We start from the raw sequence: 14,475 nt of genomic DNA, 5'->3' as shown, positions 1-14,475 counted from the left end.
ATTCCAATCTAGCCCGTACTCAAAAAGAAAAATTCTCTTTTTCTCTCTAAATTTATAGGCCCAGTTGTCTCCTGGGTACCCTTTCAAAATGCTATGCCAGTTTTCCTCTAAAATCTGCAGGAGTTCTAAAAACTAAATATCTTCCATGAATATTAAGAGGTTTTTTGGTAGAACTCTTCTATTTTTTTTTTCATTTCTGCCATACTCTGTTGCTTCTTACTAAGATAACTTTTTAAAGAATAGAGGTTTTCAGTTATTAACTGATCTCACATCAGCCTTTGATTCCAAAGCCAGGAGTTATCATTGACCAGGATGCAAACCTTTCTGTAGATGTCTCGTATCATCTATTCTTCAAAGCCTGCTACCAAATGCTAACAACAAAATCAGAGAATGGTAATTTGCAAGATCAAAGTGCAAACTGAAATGGACAACAGGCAGACTGTGTCCTGACCCCTTTGTCTTTTCATTTACATTTTAACGTAACGGCAAAGGCTGAGATGGGCCGGGGCCATGCCTGCCTGCCAGAATGCACAGTCAACACTTCTATTTGTGCAGCACATCATCACAAACAAAAGAGCCAACTTCTGCTAAAGAGAACACCCAGTACTATCTGAAAACAATCTATTTGCAAACCTTTTTTTTAACTTTTAAAACAGACACTGCTAAATTATCCCATCTAAGAAACCAATCAGTATTTCTACTTAGAGTTACAATCTGCAGTTAATTCATTCTAGTGGGCCAATCAGAATTCAGGCATAATAATAACAGCTAACATTTACTGAGGTCTTAGAAATGTGCTAAGCACTGTTCTAAGTTCATTATGTACATTAACTCATTTAATCCTTACATTTACCCTTTGAGGAAAACACGATTATTATTATTACCTCTACTACATGAGCAAAGCAATAGGGTCACAAAGGCCAAGTAACTCTTGTGAGCAGAAAGCTCTTAACAAACATGTTTCAAGACAAAGCTACTTTTGTTTCACTTGTAAGGTAAGAATAGATCTTTTTGTAAGACAATTTGATTTATTTGGCTGTGCCAGGAATCAAACCCAGGTCCCCCGCATTGGAGTCTTACCCACTGAACCAACAGGGCAGTTGGTTCAGTGAATCTTACCCACTGAACCAACAGTGCAGTCCTGTAAGAATGGATCTTAATGGAATAATCTGTCAAGATGAAAAACAGACTCAACATTCTTATTACAGAAAAATAAGTGAGCCACTATGTAAAGATAACTTTTATTAGTCACTGTATATTGAAGAAAAATGATAGTCCATTGGAGAAAAACCGAAGTTAACTTCTTACCTTTAAAATGAAACAACAGTTCTGAGTTCTGTGCATTTCTCAAACAATGCCTTTATTGGGTCTGCCTTTATTCAACAAACATAATTCAGAAAATAGTTCCAGTTTTTTAATTTGTCACTGTTATTCTCATTTTAATCACACAGTTTGATGTCTTCATAAAAATCTAAATTTGAAAGTAGGCAATGTTTGAGTATGCAAATAAATATGATTGAAAAATTAATTTTGTTTTATAAAATAAGAATAAATTTGAATCAAGAATGCCATATTATGAACTCAACATTTCTTAAGTGTTTAAAGAAATTGCTGACTTACTTCATACTGTGAAGTAGTAATACAGAAATGTCTTAGATTTTGCATTCATTTTGTCCAATATATGGCACATAGGTTTATGAGGGTTTTTGCAATCTTTTTCATTATTACTTGTTAAAATTGGCAGAATAATAATGAGGCATGATTCTGTATAATTTTTGGATTTCACAACTGAAGGAATCATATATGCAAATATCTTTGTATTTAAGGTGTTATATGACAACAAGTAACAAAGAATGTATGCTATAAGACAAAATTGAAAAAGACATAGGTATCCCATTGTTCACCGCAGCACTGTTTACAATAGCTAGAACATGGAAGCAACCTAGATGTCCATCGACAGATGAATGGATAATGAAGTTGTGGTCCATATACACAATGGAATATCACTCAGCCATAAAAAGGAACACATTTGAGTCAGTTCTAATGAGGTGGATAAACCTAGAGCCTATTACACAGAGTGAAGTAAGTCAGAAAGAAAATGATAAATATTGTATATTAACACATATATACACAATCTAGAAAAATGGTACTGAAGAATTTATTTTCAGGGCAGCAATGGAGAAACAGACATAGAGAATAGACTTATGGACATGGGGAGAGGGGAGGAGAGGGTGAGATGTATGGAAAGAGTGACATGGAAACTTACATTACCATATGTAAAACAGATAGCCAATGGGAATTTGCTATATGGCTCAGGAAACTCAAACAGGAGCTCTGTATCAACCGAGAGGGGAGGGATAGGGAGGGAGATGGGAGGGAGATTCAAAAGGGAGGGGATATATGTATACCTATGGCTGATTCATGTTGGGGTTTGACAGAAAACAACAAAATTCTGTAAAGCGATTATCCTTCAATTAAAAAGTAAATTAATTTTAAAAAGAAGATTGTACACTATAACCCAATGAGATTCATCCTAAGAGTGCTAGGTTGATTTAACATCCCCAAATCAATCAATATAATAATAAAATACACCAGTAGAATAAAAGACAAAAACTATATCGTAATCTGATAGTTAATGGAGTTCAGGAAATGCTACCAAAAACACGGCACCTGGGTACACCGAATATATTAAGCTGAAAGAGTCTGAGAAAACAGCAGAAGCAAGAAGGTCACTCTGACCTTTCCTTCCCTTCTCCCTTGAAATAGGCCATAAAGCCCTCGTGTGACAGATGCCTCCCAGTGCCCAGAGGAAAGGAGCTCCCTATCTCTAAGGACAAAGGTGGAAAAGAAAGTGAAGACACACGCCTTGCTGGGTCTTCCTCAGCTGACCACACTCACAGCATTGTCTACACCACACCACATTCCTCCATGAACGTGCACTCTTCATGAAAACCAGCATGAACACACTCACGTCTGTTTGTGCATGTCTCCATTTCCTTACGAGGCTCCCGTGTCGCATAAAACATACAGGAAGTGTATCTATATGCTTTTCTCCCATTTATCTGTCTTTGTCAGTTTAATTTTCAAACCCTGTCAGTGACCCTAGGAAGGCCAAGAAAAACTTTCTCCTCTCCTATATAGGTAAAGGAAAAGCACTGGCTAAAATTCAACAGCCTTTCATGACTGATTTTTAAATAACACCCAACAAAGCAGGAATATAACAGAATGTCCTTCCTGATAATGAGCATCTGTGAAAAACCCAAACTCACAGCTAACATAACACTTCATGGTGAAAGGCTGGAAATTTCCCTCCAAAGACATGAACACAACAAAGATGTCTGTTCTCTCCACTTGTACTCAGCACTGTACAGGAGGTTCCAGCCACAGCAAGTAGGCAGGAAAATGAGTAAAAGGCACCCAGGCTGAACAATAGGGTATAAAACTAAACCTAAAGATCGCGGGTCTTGAAAATTCTAAGGATCTACAAAAAACAATTAGCGCTTATAATAAGTAAGTTCAACAGGGTCTCGGGATACAAGGTCAACGTACAGAAATCAGCTGTGTTTCTATACACTTGTAATGAACAATCTAATAATGAAATTAATAGAGCAATTCCATTTATTTGTTGTTGCTTCTCAGTTGCCAAGTGGAGTTTCATGTACTGTAGCACACCAGGCTCCTGCAGAGTAGTATCAAAATGAAAACACAGGAATATATTTAATGAGAGAAGTTCAGTTTGTACCTTGAAGACTGCAAACACTAATGAAGGAAATATTAGAAGGCCCGAGTAAAAGGAAAAACATTCCATGCTCTCACACAACTTTGAGAGGATGAATGGAATGATATGTGATGTTAAAATGCTGCATAGCTTATCAGATATAAAAATACATACCAGCACCACAAGGTAATAATAATAATAATACCCACATATGCCTAAGTTACAACCTGCTTAAAAACATGAGACAATACTATGAAGCTGAAAAAACTGCTTCTTCAGTTTCTCCTACCAGGATTATTGAACCAAATTCAAAATATAGCTTTAGCATGCACACCAAATACAGAAATTATCTATGTTCATCAGAAGTGGTGCGAAGCTACTGCAGAGTCATTTCCGCATTTCAAAACGATCCGGCATCGTACTGTCACTACGCGAAAATCAATTTTATGAGCAACTGTACACCCTTAACAGAACAGCTACTTTTAAAAAACTGTCATAATGCCTGCTCATAAACCTATATGAATCCAAACAGGAGCCTTTAGAGTGAAGTAAATAAAGTTCAGCAGTTTTACATCTTTGGGGAAAGCAGAATTTTGGATATGAAATATTTATGCTCCTTCACGATGTAAATTTAATGAGCCTCAGCATTTCAAAATAATTGATTATTATTTAGAAACCCTGATAGGAAATCCCCTAGAATACAAACTATAAAGCTTTCCATTTTAAGACCAAACGACTGCCTTCTTTAAAATCTTTATTTGCATGTTTTCCCCATAAACTTAGCAATTCAGGAGAAGATAACGACAGAAAGGCCATCATCAAGACCGTTTAAAGCTCACAGTTCAACACACCGTTGCAGCATCCATCACCTTGGGACACAGGCTGTTTTGCGATTCTGTATCTCCTAACAGCAGTTTGTAGAGCCAATTAGGTATCAGAAACGGTATTCTCCAAAGGAGAGACATAAACACCATTTCTGTGGCTGCAGGCAGCTGGTCTTGGGAAGAATGCATTGAACTGTGGGAGACGCATTTCAGGAAGGCTCTGATGGAGGGGGAAGCATTAAGTCTTTCTCTCCTACTGAAGGCAGTGACTAGAATCCTGCCAGATGGGAGGGGGTCCACTTCAGGAGCCATTCTGTTGGCCAGAGGCCTCTGCTCCTGCACCCAGGGCAGCAGAGATACCTGCTGCGTGGTGAGGTTTGCTCCAGGAAATGGCTCAGCACATAGTAGGTCCGTCTGACTTCTCTCCTGGTGAGAGGTGAATCAGAGGCCCTGAACGTTCATGCACCTAAGAGGATCTCAGGGCACTTTTCCAAGCCTGAGGCTATGACTCTGAACAAACTTGACCAAATTCCAACTCAGGTAATTATATTCTGCTTCTTGAATTTGCCCTGCTGTTTCCATTAGGGACAGCACTGTTCCTTTTTTTTTTTTTGCCTTTTCAGAAAAAAGGGACCAAAATTCTTGTTGAATTCACTAGTATTGCTGACAGAAGAAAAAGCCAAGTACCGAGTTACAATAGGCACGTCCTGACGGGGTAATGAGCAAGATGATTGCTGAGCTTGAACTGGGACACCAGATAAAGATCTCAGAGAGCAAGACCCTTTGGGGTGGAATCAAACAACGGTGTCATGAGAGCCCAGTGGAGAACAGCCACCCAGGCTTGCCTGTGACTCCTGTGTGAAGTGATCGCTGGCGCGTGTCTCAGCCCACACAGTAAAAGCAGGCATTCCTGCAAGTGTTTTTATTTCTAGCATCAGCACAGCTATAACCACACTCCCGTGGGTTTGGCTGGGGACCTTCAGCAGAAAGGCTGGCACTAGCAGCAAAGAACCCGCCTGCCAATGTAGGAGACATGAGACGCAGGTTCAAGCCCTGGGTTGGGAAGATCCCCTGGAGAAGGGCATGGCAACCCACGCCAGTATCCTTGCCTGGGAAATCTAATGGACAGAGGAGCCTGGCAGGCTACAATCCACAGGGTCACAGAGTCAGACACGACTGAAGCGATTTAGCACACACGCATGCTTCAGCAGAGATCCAGAATGGTCTGAATGAGCCAATTTTTCTTTAAAGCCAAGGACCCTAAAAATAAAGCAAGCCACCATCTCTGGGATTGTCAAAGATGTAATGTCTGACAATATCAACCTGGGGCCAGGATATGGGCAACTCAAATGTCTATGCACTGCTGGTGGGTGTGTAACTGGGCAGACACCTTTCATAACAATTTGGCAGCATTTTGTAAAACTGTTTCTACCCGACATCTCAGCAACTCTGCCTGTAAGAATACACCTCGCCCAGGTTTTCACAAACTGCATGCAAAGGCATGCGCGTGCACACACGCACACAGGTGTGTCCTGCAGCCATGTCTGTCATAGAGAGAGACTGGGGCTTAGGGGGACTAAATATTCATAGACGAATACAAAACTACAATGTAGTGTACTTATACGATGGAATCTGATGGCCTGACCTAAAAACATAATGTTAAGAGTGGAAAAAAAGAAGAGAGTGATTTGTACTGTTCAATGCCACTCATTAGAATTTATAAAGGTGGGATTTCCCTGGTGGTCCAGTGGCTAAGACTCCACATTCCCACTGCAAAGCGTGCAGGTTCGATTCCTGGTCCAGGAACTAAGACCCCACATGCTGTGAGGTACGGCCCCCCAAAAAGAATTTATAAAAGGCAAACATGACTGATTTTTTTCTGAACACATGATTATGGGAAGCTCTGTACACACACACACACACACACACACACACTCACACACACACACACACACTAAGCACACACAGACACATAGATTTGCAGAGTTTTGGTTGCTCAGCTCCCAACATTGTATTCTCAGGTTGGATATTTGAACATACCAAAGTATTCCCACAGTCCCCATTCCTGATTTTTACTTTCAAGGCACTTAGTCATTTTTCACTTACAATGCATCACACATGACACACGTATGTGAACTTCTGGGCTAGCAGAGCGCCGCCTAGAGGTCCATCAGGGACTCTCGAGACAGGACAAACTTCCCTCCAGGTTTTAGCACTTTCTCCCATCCATAACATAAATACACCCCCAACCCTGTCCCTGAAGGATTAAAAGTTGAGGCAACTTACTACACGGATGTCCTAACACCTTCACTTCATCAATAGCGAGGTAACCTTGATGTCCAGAAGTTATGACTTCAAAAATCACCTGGAAGATTAAGAAAGGTTTTCATTATTCATTCATTTTATCAACTTTGACCTAATATTTCCTGTAGATACCTCATTTCAACCGTTCATTCATGTTTCCCACAGACATCACTAAATGTCTAGTAATCTGACAGTCCAATGGTCTAGGTTCTAAATCTGCAAAAACAACTAAGACTAAAACTCAGTTTTTTGGGAGGTTAATGTGGGGAGCAGACAGCACTGCAATCCAGGTCTCACCCCATAAAGGTGAGGGGGGACCCCAGGGAGGAATGGATATTCAAAAGACAGAGGTTGAGTCATCTTTCCGAGGTGATGTTAAGATTTAAATTGCTTTAAGATAATACATTTTCTGGGCTTTCCCCATGGCTCAGCAGTAAAGAACCTGCATGCAATGCAGGGGCTGCAGGAGACACGGGTTCCGTCTCTGGGTGGGGAAGGTCCCTGGAGAAGGGAACGGACATCCGCTCCAATATCCTTGCCTGGAGAATCCCATGGACAGAAGAGCCTGGTGGGCTTTAGTCCATAGGCTTGCAAAGAGTCAGACACAACTAAAGTGACTCAGTATGCACGCATGCAACATATCTTCTGATCAGCTTCTTTGAGGGGACTCTATGGACCAGACGGAACCACATGGGGTCTTAGGTTTTATACAACTAATACATGCAATCAAAATGTTCAAAGTGCTATGAAAGAAGAGAACAGGATACTAGGAGGACATACTCCAGAGGACCTTCCATGAGGAAGCGGCGCTTGAGCTGAGAGCTGTAGGTGAAAGAGCCAAAGGTGAGAAGAGTGTAAGGTATCTTCCAGGGAACGTGCAAAGGCCCTGAGGTGGACATGACTGAGACCATACAGAGGAAAACTGGGACCTACAGCTCTAAAGGTCAGCTGTGACCAGGCTCAGAGGCTCCATTCACAGAGCAATTCCAGGGAGCACACCATCTTAGAAACACAGAGAAGAGCTGTGCTGGCTGAAATTCAGAGGGCAGAGTATGAATTGGGAGGAAAATGATATACAAATCTTGTGAGGAAGGCTTTACAACTGTTTGATCCTGGGAGAAGCAGAGCAACAGAAAAAGGGCAACATGCTTTGAGGTCCTCAAGATGAATAACATTTTGACATGGTAGACTCAGAGAAGTTGAGGCTAAAGGAGAAAAAAGAACCACTAACAAAGTTTTCAATTTTCTGAACATGACTGTCTGAAGCTCTCCATTGTCAGTTCAGTTTAGCTCAGTCGCTCAGTTGTGTCCAACTCTTTGCAACCCCATGAATCGCAGCACGCCAGGCCTCCCTGTCCATCACCATCTCCCGGAGTTCACTCAAACTCATGTCCTTCGAGTCAGTGATGAGATCCAGCCATCTCATCCTCTGTTGTCCCCTTCTCCTCCTGTCCCCAATCCCTCCCAGCATCAGAGTCTTTTCCAATGAGTCAACTCTTCCCCTGAGGTGGCCAAAGTACTGGAGTTTCAGCTTTAGCATCATTCCTCCCAAAGAACACCCAGGACTGATCTCCTTTAGAATGGACTGGTTGGATCTCCTTGCAGTCCAAGGGACTCTCAAGAGTCTTCTCCAACACCACAGTTCAAACACATCAATTCTTCGGCACTCAGCTTTCTTCACAGTCCAGCTCTCACATCCATACATGATCACTGGAAAAACCATAGCCTTGACTAGACGGCCCTTTGTTGTCAGGCTAGTGTTAATGCTAACAGGTCCACATGACACAGCAGGAACCCATGTCACCAAGGAGACCACAGGAAGAGGGTCATTCTTAACGGACAACCCAGCATCCATCGTTCGAGAAATCAACTTTTTTATTCATATAAAAACCTGCACATGAATGTTTATAGAAGCTTTATTCATGATAAGCAGAAGCCAGAAACCGTCCGGATGCCGTTCAAATGGCAAATGATTTAACAGAGAGTGGTACGTCCATGGTTACTACTCAGCACTAAAAAGGGACATTTTTTTTTTCTAATTGGAGGATAATTGCTTTACAATGTTGTGTTGCTTTCTACCATATAAGAATGCGAATCAGCCATAAGAATACATGTGTCCCCTCCCTCGTGAGCCTCCCTGGCCCCTCCCATCGCATCCCAACACTCTGGGTCATCACAGAGCATGAGCTTGAGCGCCTTGTGTCACACAGCAGCTTCCCACTAGCTGTCTGCTTCGTACAGGGTAGGGTATGTGCGTCGATGCTTCTCTCTCAGTTTGTCCCTCTCTCCTTCCCCTGCTGTGTCCACAAGTATGTTCTCTATGTCTGCGTTTCTCCTGCTGCCCTGCAAATAGATTCGTCGGTACCATTTTTCTAGATTCCGTATATATGCATTATTATATAATATCTGTTTTTCTCTTTCTGACGTACTTCTGTATTAACAGCCTCTAGGTTCATCCACCTCACTAGAACTGACTCAATCAAGGAACTAACTACCGACACAACCAATGACTGGATGAATCTCCAGAGAACCGCGTTAAGTGAAAAAGCCCATCAGAAAAGATTACGCGCAATACGATTCCATTTATGTAACAATGTGTAATGTCAGCATTTTAGAAATGGAGGCCAGGTGAGTGCTTGCCAGGACTCAGGGATGGAGGGAGAAGGAGCAGGAGCTCAGTTCAGTTCGGTCGCTTAGTCGTCTCCGACTCTTCACGACTCCATGGAAGGAGCAGGAAAGAGAGGGCAAAGTCTTAACCACTGGACTGCAAGTGTGCATGCCTGCTCAGTTGCTCAGTCCTGTCCAATTTTTTGCGACCCCATGAACTGTAGTCCATCAGGCTCCTCTGTCCATGGGATTCTCCAGGCAAGAATGCTGGAGTGGGTTGCCATTTCCTACTCCAAGGGATCTTCCTGACCCAGAGATTGAACCTGTGTCCCCCTGAGTCTCCGTCATTGCAGGCATTGACATGTCAATGTGACACGTGTCAAGTGACATTGCTGTGTCACTTAAGAAGCCAGGGAAGTTCTTAAACAAGTTTCTTAAAAGCATATTTAAGCATGCCCTGAAAAGCTTTTCTCATCGTGAACCCTTGCTATCTGGCAAGTTTTTCATTTTGTACTTTTTTCTAGCCAGTGCCCTTGCCAAGAAAGCTTCAGAAGCAGAAATAGTTTTGTCTCTTTTTTTCAAACAAGGGACCACTCTATCAAAAGACAAGTATTGCTGTACAGAAATACAACACACATATGAAGGGGTGGGGTGATCACAGGAGTGTCTGAAGATGCCTGCACCCAGAGCCAGAAAGATGGAAGTCAGAGGAAACAACACAGGACCAGAGACAGCACCACCGGAAAGCAAAAAAAAAAAAAAAAGGTGTAAAAATTGATGTGGGATGTGGCCGCGCTTATTTTTATCAAACAGGACAGAACCTATTTAAAATCTATATTAGAAGTAAGACTTGAGTCTCTTAAGGGAACCACACCAATTTTTTCTTTATAAAAAATCAACAATTCAAAAAACATTTATTTACCATTTACATCCATGTCCCAGGCACCTTTTATATGTATTATCTAATTTTTCTCAGTCAACCATGTCCACTGGAGTGAATATTATCTACTCAGTAGATACAGAACAGACTCAGTAAAGTTCAGTGATTTTTCTGAGGTCACACACTCAGGGTGTAATTCCAGGTCTATTTTCCTTTCACACCTGATCTTTTCTCATGTGACTCGACTGCCTAACCTAGCAGGTGTGAGAGACCACACGTGGAATGAACACACATGTGCATGCATATGCACATATAACATACAACCATGCACACACACACGTGTGTACTCAGTCGCTCCAGTCATGTCTGACTCCTCGCAACCCCACGCACTGTAGCCCACCAGGCTCCTCTGTCGGGATTTCCCGGTCCAGGCGAGAATACTGGAGTGGGCTGTCATTTCCTCCTGCAGGTGATCTCCCTGCCCATGGACCGAGCCTGCATCTCTTACGTGTCCTGCATTGGCAGACAGGTTCCTTACCACTAGTGCCACCTGGGAAAACCACACACATATATACACACACACAAATATACATATATAACTTTGAATGCATAAATGTATATATGTTCTAAATTCTTTATTTCTAGATTGAAGTAAGAATGTAGCCATCTATTTGACCTAGAAATATAGCTGCAAGGGCCAAACTATATGACACAGTTTTAACAACACGAACTTTAAGACAAGGGTCAGCAAACTATAACAAATGGACCAAATCTGCCCCTAATCTCTTGTTTCTGTCTGGCCCACAAATCATGGATGGTTTTTACAGTTTTCACTGGTAGGAGGAACTCAAAAGAAGATTTTTGTGATACACGAGAAATGTGTGTGTGTCTGTGTGTGTGCTTAGTCGCTCAGTCGTATCTGACTCTTTGTGACCCCAATAACCTGCCAGGGCCTTCTGTCCATGGAATTCTCCTGGCAAGAATACTGGAGTGGGTTGCTATTTCCTTCCCCAGGGGATCTTCCTGACCCAGGGATCGAATCCAGGTCTCCCGCATTGGCAGGCAGATTCTTTACTGTCTGAGCCACCAGGGAAGCCCAACACGAGTATATGAAACTCAGATTTCCAAGTCTGCAAATTGAGCTTTATTGGAAAGCAGTCACACCCATTCATTTACGGATTATCCACGGCGACCCTCACAGTCTCAGCACCATGGAATTGCTGCCACAGAGACCATCTGGCTTGAAAAGCCTGAAGTATTTACTATCCAGCCTCCTGCTTTAAGAGGAAACCTTCCTGCTTGGCTCACCAGCAACTGCCATTACTCTGGTTAACAAGAAAGCATACGTCGACAGCAATAGTTCGTCACAGCAAGTTCAATATGCTTTGCACTTGCTGGGGGAGCCTTGTACTCCTCTAGCAATGGCAGGGAGAAAGCCCTCTCCTGGGCTGACTTGTTTCAACTCTAAACAGGGGTGGGTGTTTTCAATGCCCACATTACCTTGCAGTAATCATTACCAAATTGCTAAAACACAAAACAAAACCATAGAAATGAATTACTTGATAGACCTCAAAACACTGTCTTAAAATTAAACTAAAAATGGAAGAGGGCTTCCTTGGTGATGCAATGGTTAAGAATCTGCCATGCAGGGGATACCAGTTTGATCCCTGGTCCAGGAAGATCCCACATGCTGCAAAGCAGCTAAGCCCGGTGCCACACCACTGATTCCATGCTCCAGAGCAAGTGCTCTGCAACAAGAGAAGCCACCACAATGAGAAGCCTGCACAGGACACTAGACAGTAGCTCCCACTTGCCGCAACTAGAGAAAGCCCACACGCAGCAACAAAGACCCAATGCAGCCAAAAAGTAACTAAAAAATAAAGAAGAAAAAAATTTTTTTAAAATGAAAGAAAACCCAGCTCATTTAGAAGGCAAATCCTCTATAAAGATGCCAAACTACAAAGAATTTATAATAAAAATTTCATATTTGAGCCTCTCACATCTCATTCTACACAAAGTCCTTTGGCATTCACTAGATTGCAGCTGAATGTTTGTGTTTTTATGGATACACATGCATTTTTAGGATAAACGCCTTCGCCCTCCAGCCTAACCTAAGCTATGATTATTTGAAAGGTTGAAAGCTGAAGTGGGGGGTGGGTATGATGGAATCAGAGTCAAACTGCATTATTCTAGAATAATTTTGTCACCATACAGTATTTAATCTTATATCACCTTTTTTGGGGGGGGAGGAGGCAGGGAATCTGACTTATTGGAAAATACAATGAATCCTCAGTATTTGCTGATTCTGAATTTGAATTTGACTGCTCTGTAATTTATTTGAAATCCAAAAACCAATCCTCGCAAAGCGTTCTTGGTCATTTGAAAACAAGGACAGAGCAGCAAACACTAGAGTCGCTGGACACACACAGCCCAGCAGAGGCTGGGGAAAAAGGGGTTCTGCCTTCCAGCTTCCCCTCTCCTGCTGCTAACAACTGTCCTCATCCGAGGCTAAACGCTCTATGTTTTTCACCTTTTCGAGCCTTTTACTGGCGATGCTGCTGTTTAAGACAGCCCCCAGCTCAGCACTAAAGTACTGTCTGGTTCTTGCCAAGCGCACAAGGCTGTGATGTGTCTTACAGAGAAAACACATTTGTTAAATAAATAAACTTCCTTCAGGCCTGAGCTAGTGCTCTTGGCCACGTTCAATGATAGGAATCAATGACATACATTGAATAAGGCACCTTGACAGAAGCACACATAAACCAAGGTTATGCCTTGACCTGTCGATGAAAATCTCACGGCCAGAGGCTCTCGCGGTGGGGCTGACACCCTGTTCCCCACAGAAGCAGCGGTGCGGTGTTTACTAATTCAGCACTCACAGTGATGTTTAGGACAAAACGGCAGGAATGTGTTTGGATTCACACCAAGGCCTACTTCTATGAAAGTTCTTGGCCGCTGGAAGGACTCGATGCTCATTTCTGCTGCTGGTTCCCAGATTTTATTGGCAGTGGTGGGAAGTAAAGACACGTAGGCTAGACAGAGCCCACAGACATTCCATCACTCAACACATAACATCTCTGGGGGACAAGATGTTGCACCCCCGGCGTCTTTGGAGACTTGGGGGAAAGCTGTTGAATTTCAGTTAGGAAAGAGCCGGTTACACCACTGACTAATGAGTGCTGTTTTGTTCGCTCATGAAGACTCATCCTGGATCTGAGTCCACGAAGCAGGAAACGGAAAGAGGTTTAACCCGGCAGCATCTCTGGTGCTCCCCGCTTCAGTGAGAAGCAAAACTAGCTTTCCACACTGTCATTTCCCCTGGCCACACGTGAGCAAAGCAAAGGCCTTAGGTTACAACACAAGCACTCTCCATGGAAGATGGGCTGGTAGAAGCCATCTGTCAGTCCCTAGAACAAAGGGGCTCCCGTGGCATCTGTCTGTCTTCCACACAGAGCCCCATAGCCCCTTTCTGGCTTTGGTTTAAATAAAAAGCTACAGTGTATCACATTGAGGACTGAATTTCAAGCTATGAATTTGGAGGGGGGCACAAACATACAGTCTATAGTGAAAGTTCAGTTCAGTTCAGTCGCTCAGTCGTGCCCAACTCTTTGTGACCCATGAATCGCAGCACGCCAGGCCTCCCTGTCCATCACCAACTCCCGGAGTTCACTCAGACTCAAATCCATTGAGTCCGTGATGCCATCCAGCCATCTCATCCTCTGTCGTCCCCTTCTCCTCCTGCCCCCAATCCCTCTCAGCATCAGAATCTTTTCCAATGAGTCAACTCTTCCCATGAGTGGGCCAAAGTACTGGAGTTTCAGCTTTAGCATCATTCCTTCCAGAGAAATCCCAAGTTAAGACATAATTATTCCTGAGGATAGGCTATTAATATGAGAGGGGCAGAGGCTGGGAGAGGGGCTAGTCTTTGGAGGAGCGGAGCGTGTTCAATTTCTTAATATGGGTCATGACTTCATGAGCATATTTAATTTGCAAACATTTATCAAAATCCATATGTATTACTTATGCATTTTTCTTTAATACTTAATTCAACAAAAATGTAAAATATTTGCCCACATCAGACATTAATAAAAAAAATCTTGACACTCCCACCAAAGGCTAAGTATATCATATTCACAAAAACT

The 14,475-nt window shown here is 42.6% G+C and overlaps 1 protein-coding gene across 4 annotated transcripts in view; it reads right to left on the bottom strand.

Moving 5' to 3' along the window:
- PTPRM (protein tyrosine phosphatase receptor type M) overlaps window positions 1-14,475 on the bottom strand; it is a 657,213-nt gene that overhangs the window by 390,017 nt on the left and 252,721 nt on the right. For all 4 annotated transcript variants that reach the window (XM_069568623.1, XM_069568625.1, XM_069568624.1 and 1 more), the window contains exon 4: window positions 6,829-6,907. In XM_069568623.1, the coding sequence (XP_069424724.1) occupies window positions 6,829-6,907 (79 nt within the window). The remainder of the gene's footprint in view (window positions 1-6,828; window positions 6,908-14,475) is intronic.

Source organism: Ovis canadensis, chromosome 23, assembly GCF_042477335.2.
Source record: "Ovis canadensis isolate MfBH-ARS-UI-01 breed Bighorn chromosome 23, ARS-UI_OviCan_v2, whole genome shotgun sequence".
Taxonomy (NCBI): Eukaryota; Metazoa; Chordata; class Mammalia; order Artiodactyla; family Bovidae; genus Ovis; species Ovis canadensis.
This window is presented reverse-complemented; position numbering and strand designations above follow the sequence as displayed.